General features: G+C 47.1%; 1 protein-coding gene across 4 annotated transcripts in view; it reads left to right on the top strand.

The window, feature by feature from the left end:
• The window catches only part of NUP93 (nucleoporin 93), a 104,443-nt gene extending 93,366 nt beyond the window's left edge, over positions 1–11,077 (top strand). For 3 of the 4 annotated variants that reach the window (XM_068528310.1, XM_068528312.1, XM_068528311.1), the window contains exons 12-21: positions 249–342; positions 1,165–1,356; positions 2,078–2,204; positions 2,321–2,393; positions 2,687–2,731; positions 4,319–4,435; positions 5,190–5,308; positions 6,065–6,182; positions 6,630–6,713; positions 8,170–10,820. In XM_068528310.1, coding sequence (XP_068384411.1) covers positions 249–342; positions 1,165–1,356; positions 2,078–2,204; positions 2,321–2,393; positions 2,687–2,731; positions 4,319–4,435; positions 5,190–5,308; positions 6,065–6,182; positions 6,630–6,713; positions 8,170–8,433 — 1,233 coding nt within the window. In that variant the 3' untranslated portion in view covers positions 8,434–10,820. The other variant, XM_068528313.1, reaches the window with a different exon arrangement.
• The last annotated feature ends 2,930 nt before the right edge of the window (positions 11,078–14,007 follow it).

Here is a 14,007-nt window from a genome sequence, read left to right as displayed (position 1 = left end):
GTAGGGCATTCTCCCCTTCCCCCTGCTCACACACTGCACACAGATGTTACTGCTTAATGTATAATGCTAATAAGGTGACTGGACTAGTGGATTTCCTGTCTCCTGGCCCATTTTTTTATCGTGTAATATTCGCAACCAGTAACACAGCCATTAGCGTAGCCTCGAGCATGGCTGCTAACCGGCTACAAGTCCCCACCGGGCTCAGGAAGTAGCTTGTACCAATGCCTGTATTTCTCTTGGGGGTTTAGTTGAACCAGGTGTGTTTCGATGACGACGGCACCAGCTCCCCACAAGACAGGCTTACTCTCTCTCAGTTCCAGAAACAGTTGTTGGAAGACTACGGTAAGATACCCTGAACATAACTACCTTCCCTCTCTTGTCCACCTAAGGTCACTGCTTAGCTTTTTTCTGGGAAAATCCTTCATCTCTGAACTCTGTCTCTCCTTCAGAACCCTCTGGATCTTCAAAACACAACACAACAAAACAATGAGTTCAAATTTGGGTAGAGGCCACGCACGTGGCCGTAAACAGAGTATGTGACTTACATGGTCGTTGACAGTACACTCTTTCCGCTAGTTCTTTGAACTGTTCTGGCAGACGCTGGCTCAGGGAGAGACATAAGAGGACTTGGCTACTGCTTCCTCAGAGACCTCGCAGTGACTATATCTGAGCACAAACAAGGGAGAAATAGCTTTTCTTTTTTTCTTTCTCTCACTGTTTAAAAATTTGGGGAAGAAAAGGAGCTTCCAACTAGTGGTCCGCGGTGTTGAACGCAGATATCTGTGAATCTGAGTAAACCGAAGCTTTGAAATCATTCCTGTCCTTATTGAGTGACTTTTATCAGGATAAAGGAGAGAAACAGCCCCTTTTGTATTCCGTTTTAAGGTCCTGAGCTCTGTTTCTCTCCCAACTAACGCAAGCAGTTTGGGTTTTACAACACAGCCCTCGCTCGCCAGTTGTTTTGTGAGGTCCAGAGGCCGTGGAAACAGGCCACGGCTGGAGTGGCGTCCACTGTGTCCAGAGCCCCCGCATCCATTCAGGCTCAGGCTGGTGCTTTTGTCCCGCCCAGCAAGTCCTTTGAGCACACAGGGCTTCTTCTGGGCTCGGGGCTGCCAGCAGAGGCTGGCTCCTTCTGAGTCAGCTTGACCTCCTCTCCCCGCGCAGGCGAGTCCCACTTCACGGTGAACCATCAGCCCTTCCTCTACTTCCAAGTGCTGTTCCTGACCGCGCAGTTCGAAGCTGCCATTGCCTTTCTCTTCCGCATGGAGCGGCTGCGCTGCCATGCTGTCCACGTGGCGCTGGTGCTCTTTGAGCTAAAGCTGCTTTTAAAATCCTCGGGACAGAGCGCTCAGCTCCGTGAGTATTTGTTGGCAGTGGCACATCCATAACATATCTCCCCGTCGGGTGGCAGTGGACACATAGCTGCAGCCAGCAGGGATTTGGGCAAGTGGTACCAATCACTTTAGAGTGTTGTAGATGGTTGGGCTTCTGGGATGATTAGTATGAGGGTTCTTGCCTTTCCCCCCTCCATTAGTATTCTCTGAGGTGTTTAATAGGTAAAATGCTGTGCTAAGTGCTAGTTTTGTGGCCAGTGAGTCAGGTCGCCTGGAGGGTGGTGCAGGAGAAACAGTCCCTAGAGTCATGAGACTGGTTCCCATTAGGGCTCTAACTGGAGACATTGGAAGGCCCAGCCAGCCATCTTGTGTGCCTACCTGCATGGGGTGGGAGTCCGGGGAGGGAGAGAAGATACCTGTGCATGAATGGCTGCAGCTTCCTTAGTAGCACAGCAGGCTCACTCCAGAGCACATGCCGTAATGGTCAGTTGTCACCATCTTTTCATTCAGAGACCAGCATACTAGTGGTTTACTAAAAAAATGCCACTTTCTCCAATCTGTACTTGGGACGAAATTGAGGACAGGGTGGTGAAGGGGACTGGCCTAAGCCCACACTGGCGAACATCGGCTGGGCTGCAGGAGTAGGTGCTGCCACGGGGTCTTTGGACTCAGTTCCCATAGCTCTCGGTTGCGTGGGTCAGAGGGCAGTGTGGTTGTGACCAGTTCTGTCCCCGTCGGTGCAGTCAGCCATGAGCCTGGCGACCCTCCCTGCATGCGGAGGCTGAACTTCGTGCGGCTACTCATTCTCTACACCCGGAAGTTTGAATCCACAGACCCGAGAGAGGCCCTCCAGTACTTCTACTTCCTCAGGTTAGACTGGCTTTTGACCATTTACTTCAGCTGGTTTTGATTTCTGCCACTGTGAGAACGACAATTAGAGACCCTGGGGCCACACCAGAAACCAGGTTGATTTTGTCCCCTTCTAGAGACGAGAAAGACAGTCAAGGAGAAAACATGTTTCTGCGTTGTGTGAGCGAGCTGGTGATAGAAAGTCGAGAGGTATGTCTGTTAACTTCTCTCCACGCCCCCATGATTTCCAGTGTACAAGTTCTCATGCTGATGTGATACTGGATGGTCACCTCAATATGAGTTTGGTGGATGTGGCTGGGGGCAGGGGAGTGTTAGAGTTTTCTTTGGTTTCTGACAATGAAAATGTCGATTCAGTCTCACTGTTCTCTAGTTTGTGCAAGACTTCTCCCACCTCCCCTATTCCTCTCTTGTCTTCAAAGAATTGTGGATTATGTGTATATCCTCGTCCAATAAACTGAGTAAACTTTTTTTTGTCTCTGCAGTTCGATATGATTCTTGGGAAACTAGAGAACGATGGAAGTAGAAAGGTGGGTTAAGTGCACCCCTAGAGGTGTGTTAGTTTGCAGTTGGGGATTTATAATTGTCCAAAGAATACAGTTAGATTTTAGGATTCAAGGTACTGAAGATGCAAATCTGAATGAAGTTGCTTAGTTTTAAAAACAAAGAATGAAAATTACAGGCCCCAAATGATGACCTTAATTTTACATACATTTACATTTCTCCTTAAAATATGTAAATTTGTGGTTAGATAGTTTTTTTATTATGTTCAGAATACTCATCCGTTCACACCGGCCATATTTTCAGCTGAGAAGGCTACATTTCTGCCATTCTGGGCTCAGAAAATATGCAAGAAAGAAATTGGTTACCTACCTGCACCTACTCTCCCCAGAAGGGAAAGTTACAAATGCACTTGACCTCTCTCAAAAGATAGTTTTTGAGGGCTCAGAACTCTACACTGACCCCAGAGATGCAGCTGCTCCCGTGAGCCTTAGCAGTTCCCTAAGACCCATCATGGCTCTTGGGCAGTGTAGAAGGGGCAGAGGCCCTGGTGTCAGACCCCTCCTGACCCACTCGGGCACTCTCCACATGCCTCTCTTAGGGACTCACTTTCCTCATTTGTAAAAATGGGTAGTTTAGAGCCAGCAGTCTCAAGATGACCTCCCACTGCTCACACCATCCAGAAGAAGACCAGTGGCATTCTTCATTCAGAAGAAGACCAGTGGCAGTGCTGGTGACAGTGGCCATGCTTATGGAGCAGTGACAACTGCCAGGCCCCTGTGCTGAATGCTTGACATGTATTTTCTCACCTAATCATCACAAGAACCCAACACAGTGGGAACCGTCATCTGTTTTTCAAGGGAGGAAGTGGAGACAAGAGAGGTTATCTTCCTCAAGATCACACAGCTAGTAAGGAAGTGAGCTGGGATTTGAGCCCAGTCCTTCTTGACCCCAGAGCCCGTGCTCTTCACTGATCTCCTGTGCTGCCAGGGTGGCGGAGCAGGTCACCCAACTTGGTCCAGGGCTGATGGAGAATCAGATGGCCAGTCAGACGTCACACAGTCTGCCTTCTCTCTTCACGGTACCTCAAGCCTCTCTCGTACTTTCTTGACCATTTGGTTGCTGTTGAGTGATGATGCAGATTTTTTTTTTTTTTTTTTTTAGTATCCTGGCACCACTTGCCATATATTTTTTCAGGACTGGATTTCTTTTGCCATCTGTCTTAGAAAACAAATTAAGAATCTTTCAGATACTTTCTCTGAGCCTCCTGGTATTTTCCCCCTAGTGCCTACTCATCAGCAAAATTAAAACCATTGATGATTTCACCGATTCTCTGGGTCATTTTGGAAAATTAGAAAGCACAGTCTTACTGGTGACTCCTCTGTGCTGCCTTTGAGTCTGCCTCTTCATGGGTAGTTTCCTTGGTCCTTTTCATATGTTTAATAGGACCTTATATTTCAAGAAAGCAAGAGTCTAGCTGATGAAATATGTGCATTGCCCAGGGCAAGTATTTTCAGTTAAAGTAGTTTTCGGATCTCAGTTGCTTGTCTGTGTTTAAAATAACAGCTCTGTCCCCCCATTTCTCTCTTCCTCCCCTCCATAATTTGTCTTGTCAGCCTGGAGTCATAGATAAGTTTACTAGTGACACAAAGCCTATTATCAACAAAGTTGCTTCCGTGGCAGAAAATAAAGGACTGTTTGAAGAAGCAGCAAAGCTTTATGACCTTGCCAAGGTAAAATGTGCTCTTTTCTTTGTTCTGCACTTAATAGATCTGTCGTCGGCCTTTTGGCATTAAATGCACAAACATTTCGATGGTGCCATTGTTGTACCCCTCTCCCTGCTGAGGCATTTTCTCCTAGTGCTTAGGCAGTTAATAGTCCAGTCAGGGTGAAATTACCATTTTACAGAATTATTTCTGCCCATAAGGTCTTTCTGGCCAAACAAGAGTGACATATTGAAAGGCTGTCCCGTGGGCACTGAGCAAAGTCTCCCTTGGCAGCAGAGGAAGCGCCCATCACGCTTGGGTGGTGAAGCTGCTGGTGAAGATGCCTGGTGCTCACCCTCCGGGCAGCCGCACACACGCTGTGACCGGTGTGTGTCAGGGAACAAAACCACAGCTGAGGGGTTCTGAGAGAACTGGAGGAAGTAGCTCTTTGTGAGAACAGGCGGGGAATACCGGTGACTGTTAGGGCCTGAAGAAAGAGTACATTCTCTCCTTTTATCAACTGACCAACGTGGGCAAAAAGAGGGTTATAATTCATTTTTCTTTTCATTTAAAAGTGTTTTGATTGAGGTCTAATTAAAAAGTAGAAAGATGTACACATATTCAGTGAACAGCTTGATGGGTTTCCCACAGGTATGTATCTGTGTCATCACCACCCAGATCAAGATACAGAACAAAAGTTCCCTCTTTGGTTTCGGTTATTTAGTTTTTTTCCTCTTATTATTTTTAATTGATTCCTTTCTTAATTTAAAAAACCGAACAGAACGCTGACAAGGTGCTGGAGCTGATGAACAAACTGCTGAGCCCCGTCGTCCCCCAGATCAGTGCCCCGCAGTCCAACAAGGAGAGGCTGAAGAACATGGCGCTCTCCGTCGCGGAGCGGTAAGGCGGGGCTGGCTCCGGGGGGTGCCGGGGCTCCCAGCGCCCGCCCAGATGCACCTTCAGCTTTACCGTAGCATCAGAGAGTTCCCCAGCATGGCTCTACTGACTCACCCTCCCACCAGCACTGACAGTTTGAGAGTTCCTGTTCCCCCACGTCATAACCAACTGTCACTTGGCACTGTCACTTGGTAAACATTCTTGCCAAAAGGAAGGGTATGAAAGGGTATCTCAACATTTTAATCCTGTACATGAGGTTTAATTCTAGGCATTATACTCATCTATATGTCATTAGCAGCCATCTCAAAGGCATTTTGGAACAAAGCTAGTGATGGATGGATGGGGAAATTCTTAGAGGTGTAGTGGCCAATGTTTCAGAAGCTACCTTCCTCCCCATGAGTTCGAGGAGTTATCATACTTTAACCAGTGTAACTCCCAGGCTGGGGCAATAGTTGTCACTTTTTGTGCCCTTTGCAGATAAGCCTAACAAAGTGACCCAGTGAAAACTGGGTTGGAGATGCTTGCTGAGATGGGGCTGAGGCAAGAGAACTGTGCTTCACACAGAACATTTATAGGTGGATTTCTGTCAAACCTGCCATCAAATGCTTGGCCATTTCAAAAGAAACACTATTTTCCACTCCTTAGTTCACTTCATCTAGAGAGTTTAAGAGATTTTGACATTTTTTAGATGCTATCCTCAAGTAATAGATTGCACAGAAATTCCTAATATACCCCCCTTCCTTCTTTTTTGTCCTTCAGGTATAGGGCTCAGGGAATCAGTGCAAATAAATTTGTGGACTCCACGTTCTATCTTCTGTTGGACTTGATCACCTTTTTTGACGAATATCACAGTGGGCATATTGACAGAGCCTTTGATGTAAGTTTCACGAGGGGTGTTTGAAGTGCAGGTTAATGTATGCCCTTGAAAAATCAAAACACTTCGTGAGATTCATTTAAAAGAAAGGAAATGTCACCAGTATGCCTGTTAAGTGAAGAAGGACAAGTATGATCCTGTGAATCTAAAAGGGATTTCTGTGTTGCTCTTTTTTTCCTTTTTCTTTTTTCTCTTCCTTTCTTCTTTAGTCTAAAAACAGAGAGGTTTCTCAGAGTAATTTGAAATCTCTGAATTGTAAAACTGCCTCAGAAAACGAGGACAGGACTTGAGTCAGTCAGCAAGTTAGAATCAAAGCCTTTGAATGAGGGGATTAGCATTTCCTATTAGGAAGCCCACTATGAACGTGTTAGATGCTGACTGTGTGTTTGAGGAGATGAAATGACTGTGATGGTTGTATCATATGGGACCGATGGGTTTTGTTTTAAATAGATAATTGATCGCTTGAAGCTGGTGCCCCTGAATCAGGAAAGTGTGGAAGAGAGAGTGGCTGCCTTCAGAAATTTCAGTGATGAGGTGAGTCCTTTTCTTCCTGAATTATAAAATTCTTTGTTCCCCCACTTCTACTGAAAGCTTTTGTTTTAACGTGCCAATAACTTTAACAGTCCTACTACAGTCACCATCCAGACTGAGTTTTCTAAGACGAGTCCAATTTCAGGTATCCTGGGCTGGTTTTTCTGTGAGTACACATATCCCCATCAGATTATTGTCTGAGTTCCTGACTAAGAAAATACGCTCGCTTTAGAGACCAGACATGTTCTGGGGAGAAATAGGTTTCTTGTTGATCCTGTGGGATCTGGTTTGATTCTTTATTATGCACTTGTTCTAGAGGGTGTGTCAGTGCTTAACTCTGATCTTGTCTGAGTAGTTCCATTGGGTACATGAAATATGCATCATGATTCACGTCCTTCTTTCCCTTCTCTGAACCATTTTGTCTCAAGAAGCAGGTGCAGTGACCATGGACTCAGTTATCAGCCCAAGAGCCCCAGAGCTACTGTCTCTCTGCAGGGTTTCTAGCATGTTGCCACTGCTTGGCCCAAGGGTGCTCAACTGGGCTGCGCACTGGAATTGCTAGGAGACCTTTAAAAAAATCTTTGTGCCCAGGCCCAGAAATTCTGGTTTCCCTGATCTGAGCTGTAGCCCAGAACTTCCCTGGTTATTCCCATGTGCAGCTAGGGTAAGACTCTTCTCTAGAACCACAGGCACTGAGGGCCAGCTGCCTGGTTCCGGGATGTTCCTAACAGTGTTTCAATTTAAAACCATTAGTTAAGCACATTCCTTTTATGAAAGCATGTTTCTGTTCTGGAGGAAGAAGGAAGGCTGGCTTCTGCACGTGTGGTGAGGCGGCTGCCTGCTGTGGTACACACAGTTCAGGAGGTCTTGCCTCTCGCCAGCCTGCCCTTCACACCTGCTGCAGTTCTACCCCTAGCCGCTCCTTCTTCTGTTGTTTCTTGCCCTCCCCTGGTTACATCATTCAGTGTTTCATGGACTGAAGTGTTGTACCAGGGCCTGTCCTCATAGACACTCCCAAGGACTCTGCTCGGGCTGTGCTAGTCCCATGGAGACAGTCTGATGGGTCTGAGACAGTGGGGAGTGGTGGGGACTGGAGAACCAGCGTGTGCGTCCCTGCCTACTGACATTCAAATGCAAGCTTTCGCTAATCACTCTTGCTGGCCACACGTAGTCGGCATGCTTTTTGCTCACTGCCCCTGCCTAGGAGGACTGGCATAAAGAAGGGAGCAGAAGAGTGACCTGCCTGACCTTCTGAGTAGCATCACCTGAGCTTTGCTTTCACGCTTGACATTGCAATGCCATCAGCTCCTTTTTGGTGGCTGTGTGGCGCTCCACCTGGCAGCTGTGGAGATGTGATGTGACCAGGCCTTCCTGGAGCACTGCTCCACCCTCCCCCAACCTGTGGTCGGCCCCAGGGCTTGGTTCTTTCTCCTTACTTCATGTGTGTCCCTCTGTGCAGGTCAGGCACAACCTCTCAGAAGTGCTTCTCGCCACCATGAACATCTTGTTCACACAGTTTAAGAGGCTCAAGGGGACAAGTCCATCGTCGGCATCCAGGCCCCAGCGAGTCATCGAGGACCGTGATTCTGTAAGACCCCAGCCAGATGGTTGGCCAGAACCATCGCTGAGAACCACCTTTCTGGTTTGCTGTCCATTGCACCTCATGAGACCACTGCTCATGACCCTAAATTGCTCGTTTCTTTACTACCTGGCAGCTGGGTAAAGTTTGTGTCGGGGGCTCCCGGAAGAAGTCGAACATTAATGGGGTTGCTACTCTTCTCAAGCTAAAAAATAAAGATGTGCCAAGTCAGTGAATATCACCTTTAAAAAAATCAAAATGCTAATTTATACTGATTCCACAAGAATTCCTGCCCATTTTTAAATAGAAGGTCATTTTATGAGTCTCAGTTCAGCACTTTCATGAAAACCATACTTACTTTTGGTCAACAATTTGGTGCAAACCCTTGTTTCTACTGTCATCTCACAGTGACTCCAGAGAGGTACCTAGGACAGTCGTTATCCCCACTTTACAGTTGAGGGATCTGAGGCCTGGGTCAGGAGGCGTCTTGCTTTTGTGGGCCCCTCAGGTGGTAGGTGAAGGAGCCACGTCTGGAAGCCGGGTCTGTCTGACACCAGGGCCAGTGCCCTTTCCACTGCCTGTGGGGCCTCCGGCATTGCTTGGGTCACGTAGAGTCCAGGTAGATAGAACCCTGGGATTCCAACAGCATATGGTGTACGGTTGATTTGACAAAAGGGGAAAGAAAGGTGTTTGACCCAATTAAACCATTAAAACAGGCAGTGTTTTAGAATTACCTTTCCCTTAACATTTCCATTTAATGTTTGGTGAGTCTCTCAGTATGGTGTACAACAGCCATACCTGATTTTGGCAATCAAGAAACTAGAGCCATGAAAATCTATCTCCCGCCTCCATGGATATCTGAGGGCTCTCTCCGCTATGACCCCTACAGGCATTGTCACTGTCAGAACCTCTGCCTCGTGAGTGATGGTGGGAATTTTCACCTTTAGCAGCATACATAGCAGTGCTCGGAAGTGGTCCTCCGACGTGGTAGGCCCATCCATGTGTGCACGAGAGGCAGCTGCAGGTCTGCCATCTGCCCTTGGACAGGCAAGAGCCTACATAGGAGATGTGCCAGCAGTGGGCTCGCTGTGCTGGGGCCTTGGCAGCAGTGCTGTTGTGAATACAGCTACTGAAGTGGTGGGCGTTTCTGATACTCTCTGTACTGCTTACAAGTCAGAGCAGGGCTTGCTCACAGAGAGCAGAGCTGGTGGCCCGGCAGGTCCATTTTCCACATCTGAAGGGAACTGATTGAAGACCAGCTGGACTCACACACTGTGTGTTTTAGTCTCTCTTTTTTAGGCACTTAGTTTTTACATATGATGGATAAAGCCATTCTCCTGTCTTCCTCTTACCCACTGCTGTCCTTTGTAATGAAAGGAAGGGATGGGTGGAGTCGAGGAAAGACTTATGTGTAAAAGCTGCCTGCCCAAGAAGTGGCCTCATGGTTTAAGGTGCAGTGCTGCCAGGGAGTGGATGGGTCCCTTGGCCTGCATACCCCTAGAGCTTATGTAAAGTAGCTGCAAGTTAGGCAGGAGAGCCCATGCACATTTTTGCACTTTTAAAGAAAATCTGATGGATACTCTCATCATAAAGTAAATTTCTTTTGGTTTGGACATTAATTAGGACCTTTACTTGCCAATTTACTTCACATATCAGGTAAAAGGCACTTACCTTTCAGTTTTCTTCTTGAATGGTCCTTAAGAAGCCTAGTAAGTGACCCTTGAATTTTTCTTAAAAATCTCATTACTGGTCCAAAAGATGTGTGTAGACCCTCCCTTTCTATTCCAGATATGGTTTCCTTTCCTGCTGGTATAAGCATCCAACACACCTCAATGTGGGGCAACCTGAAGCTGTTCGCTTATGTTTCTTTATTCTTTATTCAATAATTTATCCGTTGGAAATTGGAGTGAAGGTTCCTATTTTTGTTGTTGGAAACACCTGAGTTTAAATCTTTTTCCTTCCTGGAGCAATCCAGGAATCTCATAAATATTGTTGCCTGAGAAAAGAGGGCCAAGCACTTTTGTCAGGAAGGAAGGAATGTAAGGAGTGAAAGGAAGGAAAGGGGAAGACGCAGGAGAGGAAAGAGCTGGAATGGGCCTCACTTAGGCATGACTGTTGCCTCTGGTAGTGCAGGTGCTTCATGAGGGTCCTAGAAAGAAACTCAGGACCCCATGGTAACAGTTGGACAGAAACCAGCCAGGAGAGAGAGAGAGGCTCAGAGAAGTAGAGCAGGCAGTCTGAAGCACAGGGCCGTGTCAGCAGCTGGTCAGATGTGTCAGGCGAGGCAGCTTGCCCGGCACACCCATCCATCTTTTGCTAAGCAGAAGGGCTTTGGAACTGAGGCCCCGGCAACCGAGCTTTGCTAACTCTGCACCATGCTGGAGGAACATGATGGTGGAGGGTGAGACTGTCATCCACCCACCGGGAATCTGCCCTGACCCCAAGGGGTAGAAAATGGAAGGCCGGGGTGGTGGTTCCCAGGACAGTGCCCTGACCCGGAAGTTAACTGGATTTCTTCTCTTCTTCCCCTTTCTCTCAGCAACTGCGCAGCCAAGCCCGAGCCCTGATTACCTTTGCTGGGATGATACCCTACCGGACATCTGGGGACACCAACGCGAGGCTGGTGCAGATGGAGGTCCTCATGAATTAAGTGCGATGCTCCAAGGGGCTCCTGGGGCTGCTCGCTGTCAGTACCTCAGGCGTGTGGGCCCGCCAGGGTGGGGGGAGTTTCTGGTTTTGTTTCTGTTGTGTTAGTTTTGTTTTGTTTTTTTGTATTATGTATTTTTGTCAACACCAATAAATTTCTTTGATTTGTATTTCTTTTCACATTCTTTTATTTTCATTGTTTTGGTTTTTTTTTCCTTTGAAATTTTGTTCAAATTTTTATTTGTGTGGGAGGAAATGTCTTCACTAGTGCTTGGGCCAGAAAATGATAGGCTTATATAGGCATCTGTGATTTGGTTCAAGTTGACCTTAAATGATTAAAAATTCACCCAAAATGAGCAAGGAAATGAAGCCTTTGGGAGTTGCTTTTATTAGATACAACATTCCCTGTAGCAGGGTCACAGTTTGTTTTTCACATTTTTATTTGAATGTGAAAGCCAATCTCAGCCTTGGTAAGTTAAGATTTGTGTGTAAAATACCAAGCACTCCATGTCCTCTTCCCTCTTATCTCACCAAGGTGGGCCTTGGCGTCCAGGGGTCCAAGACCATCCTCCAAATTATTTGCTCTGATCCCAGGATTAATCGGTTTGCTGTTCTGTTGAAATCCCACTGGAGATGAAAACATAGGCCTAGGAAACGATAGCCTAGTAAACGAACCTTGTTGGGGTCTCAGCTGGAGCTCGAGGGAGGGCAAACGTGGCCCCTTCTCCCTCTGTAGCTGCAGCACTGCGAGGCGACTGCTTGGCCTTGTGTACTCTCCTCTTCAAGAGGACTTCTAAGCCCCCTTTTCCCTTCTCTGGTGTTTGGTTCTTCTGCTTGGACAGCCTCCCCTCTCCTTCCCTTTCCCACTCATGAAGCCAGTTGGCCGGGCCAGCTCATGGGTCTCATTACATTGGGCATCAGCACTGTGGGGGTGTGGTCCCTGAGCAGAGGTTGTCCCCCATCATTGGCCCTGTTTCTCCCGAAGCTTTGGACTAAACTAGAGAGGACGTGAGGACGAGTGTTTGTTCCTGAATGGACCAGCTGGGGCTACGAGAAATTGGGTATGGTCGGCTCTACTGGTTTTATGGACTGCTCCTGAGGCGGACTCTCCCAGGAGGATGTTAAGATCCCCAGAGTCTCCAAAGGTACTTTTTGCTTCTAGGGAGGAAACTCTCTCTTGTCACAGGGCATGGTTACCCTCACAATCCTCTGGTTGTAAAAATACTAATTGTTGCCTTTCCTTGTAGTAAAGAGCTAATAGATAGATAATGGGGCCATCTGCTGTTCATCAGTTGGATCCCCTTATATCTATCAAGGATGTAGCCTAAGGGGCTGTCTCCCTCCTCTAGTCCCATCTATTCACCTTCAATTGGGCTTTACTAAGAAAGTCTCAGAAGGCAGGCACTGCAGGGGACTTGATTTAGCAAGTTGTGCCCAATTTATATGTGTTGATTATATTGTAAACAAAGCAAACAATTTGCTTTAACAGTGCCTTAAAAAGATTATTCTGAGGACTTTTCATAAAGTGTGACTTAGGGTTCTGTTTTTTTTTTTTGATACTAGATCTTGTAGATAGAAATATAACAGTGCCATAAAGGAGAGAAGGCTCAAGGTGTTTAAATATGTATTTGCTCCCTGGCTCACCTCTTGTTCATCATTCTCACTGTGAGAATTAATTGTGAATTTGCCTTTCCTTGCGTCATGCAGTTCTGCCAGCTCCAAATAGGAGAGCTGCACGTGAGCCCTGCATAGGGGGATGAGGTCCTCTACCCTTGGACAGAAGGGAGAGGAAAGCTGCCCTGAAGGGGGAGCTGGGTGGAGTTGAGAGGAATGCAGTCCCTGGTTGGCATTTGAGAACTTGCGTAGCGAGAGACATTTATAGGAGAAATAAGGTAACTCAGTTCATACCAGAAGGGCTGGGGCAGGCTCATGGAGCAAACCCAGGGCTTGTCCTGTCGGCGGATTCTGTGGTAAAGCAAGGCCTGCTGGGTGCAGAGATGCAGGAGACATGAGGCCGAGTTTAGAAGGCCACAGCATCAACAGGTTCCCGTGTACCCATGGTTACAGCTTGTGCCCAGAAATCATGGTCCTGTGATAGCTTATTAGGTTAAAAGTCATCCTTAGCTCACTCAGTCAGGGAGCTAAATCCTTTCCCTTGATACTAGTCCATGATTTCACCATTTACCCAGAGAAACAGAGAGAAAGTGGCCCTGGGAGTCTTTCATCTTCCCAGGACGAGATTCCAATCTTTCTAACAAAATCAAGGGTACTTGGAGGCTGACAGGGTCAGTGCGTGCCTCTGAGTGGCTCATAATAAACTCACTGAGACACTCAGAGGGACGTACTGACTTGATCTGAGTCCCTTTCAGGGGCCTAGGGATTTGATTGCATGGACTCTGTTCCTTTGATTTTTTTTTTTTTTTCTTTTTTAAACAACCGTGGCCGCCTAACTTCTAAGGGAAAACAAGTGGAACTAGTGAGCTCTAAGAGCGAATCCTTTGATTTTATCACTCCTGAGCTGGACGCGTTCATCAAAGAGCAGGAGATGCCCATGCACACTGAAGCCAGAATGTAGGCCCTGCTCCTGCCCTCCAAGAACTTACAGTCTAATTAGGGACTTGTAATGGCAGTAGAGCAGCCACTATTGTTACTCTTTTGATGAATCATTTAAATTCTAGGGTTTAGGTTACTTGAAGAACAGTACTATAGACTTTCCCACAGAATCCCGCACTTGCTGATATAGAGGGAAAAAAAATGGAGGAGCATTTACTCTTTGGATTCTCACCCCTGCCCACTCTGTTTGAGTGAACTGTTTTGGCCAAAGCTTTAATACTCAATTTAACCATAACGTGCAGATGTGCCAACGTCCTACTGCTTTACACTGATCCCCACAATCATTGTTTCTCCATTAGGCATCTGAACCTTTGTCTAGCTCATTAGGTAGTTCACATCACTGCCACATTTCCATCATGCCACTCAGGAAGTGACTCGGGCATGCCGAACGCTGAATAAAACCCCAAGCTGGGGCATTGTCCCAGGCCCACCAGAGTGCTGGCAGGCCCCAGCCTGCCT

Source organism: Eschrichtius robustus, chromosome 19, assembly GCF_028021215.1.
Source record: "Eschrichtius robustus isolate mEscRob2 chromosome 19, mEscRob2.pri, whole genome shotgun sequence".
NCBI lineage: Eukaryota > Metazoa > Chordata > Mammalia > Artiodactyla > Eschrichtiidae > Eschrichtius > Eschrichtius robustus.
The sequence above is the reverse complement of the archived record's forward strand: the minus strand, read 5'-3'. Positions and strand labels throughout refer to the sequence as shown.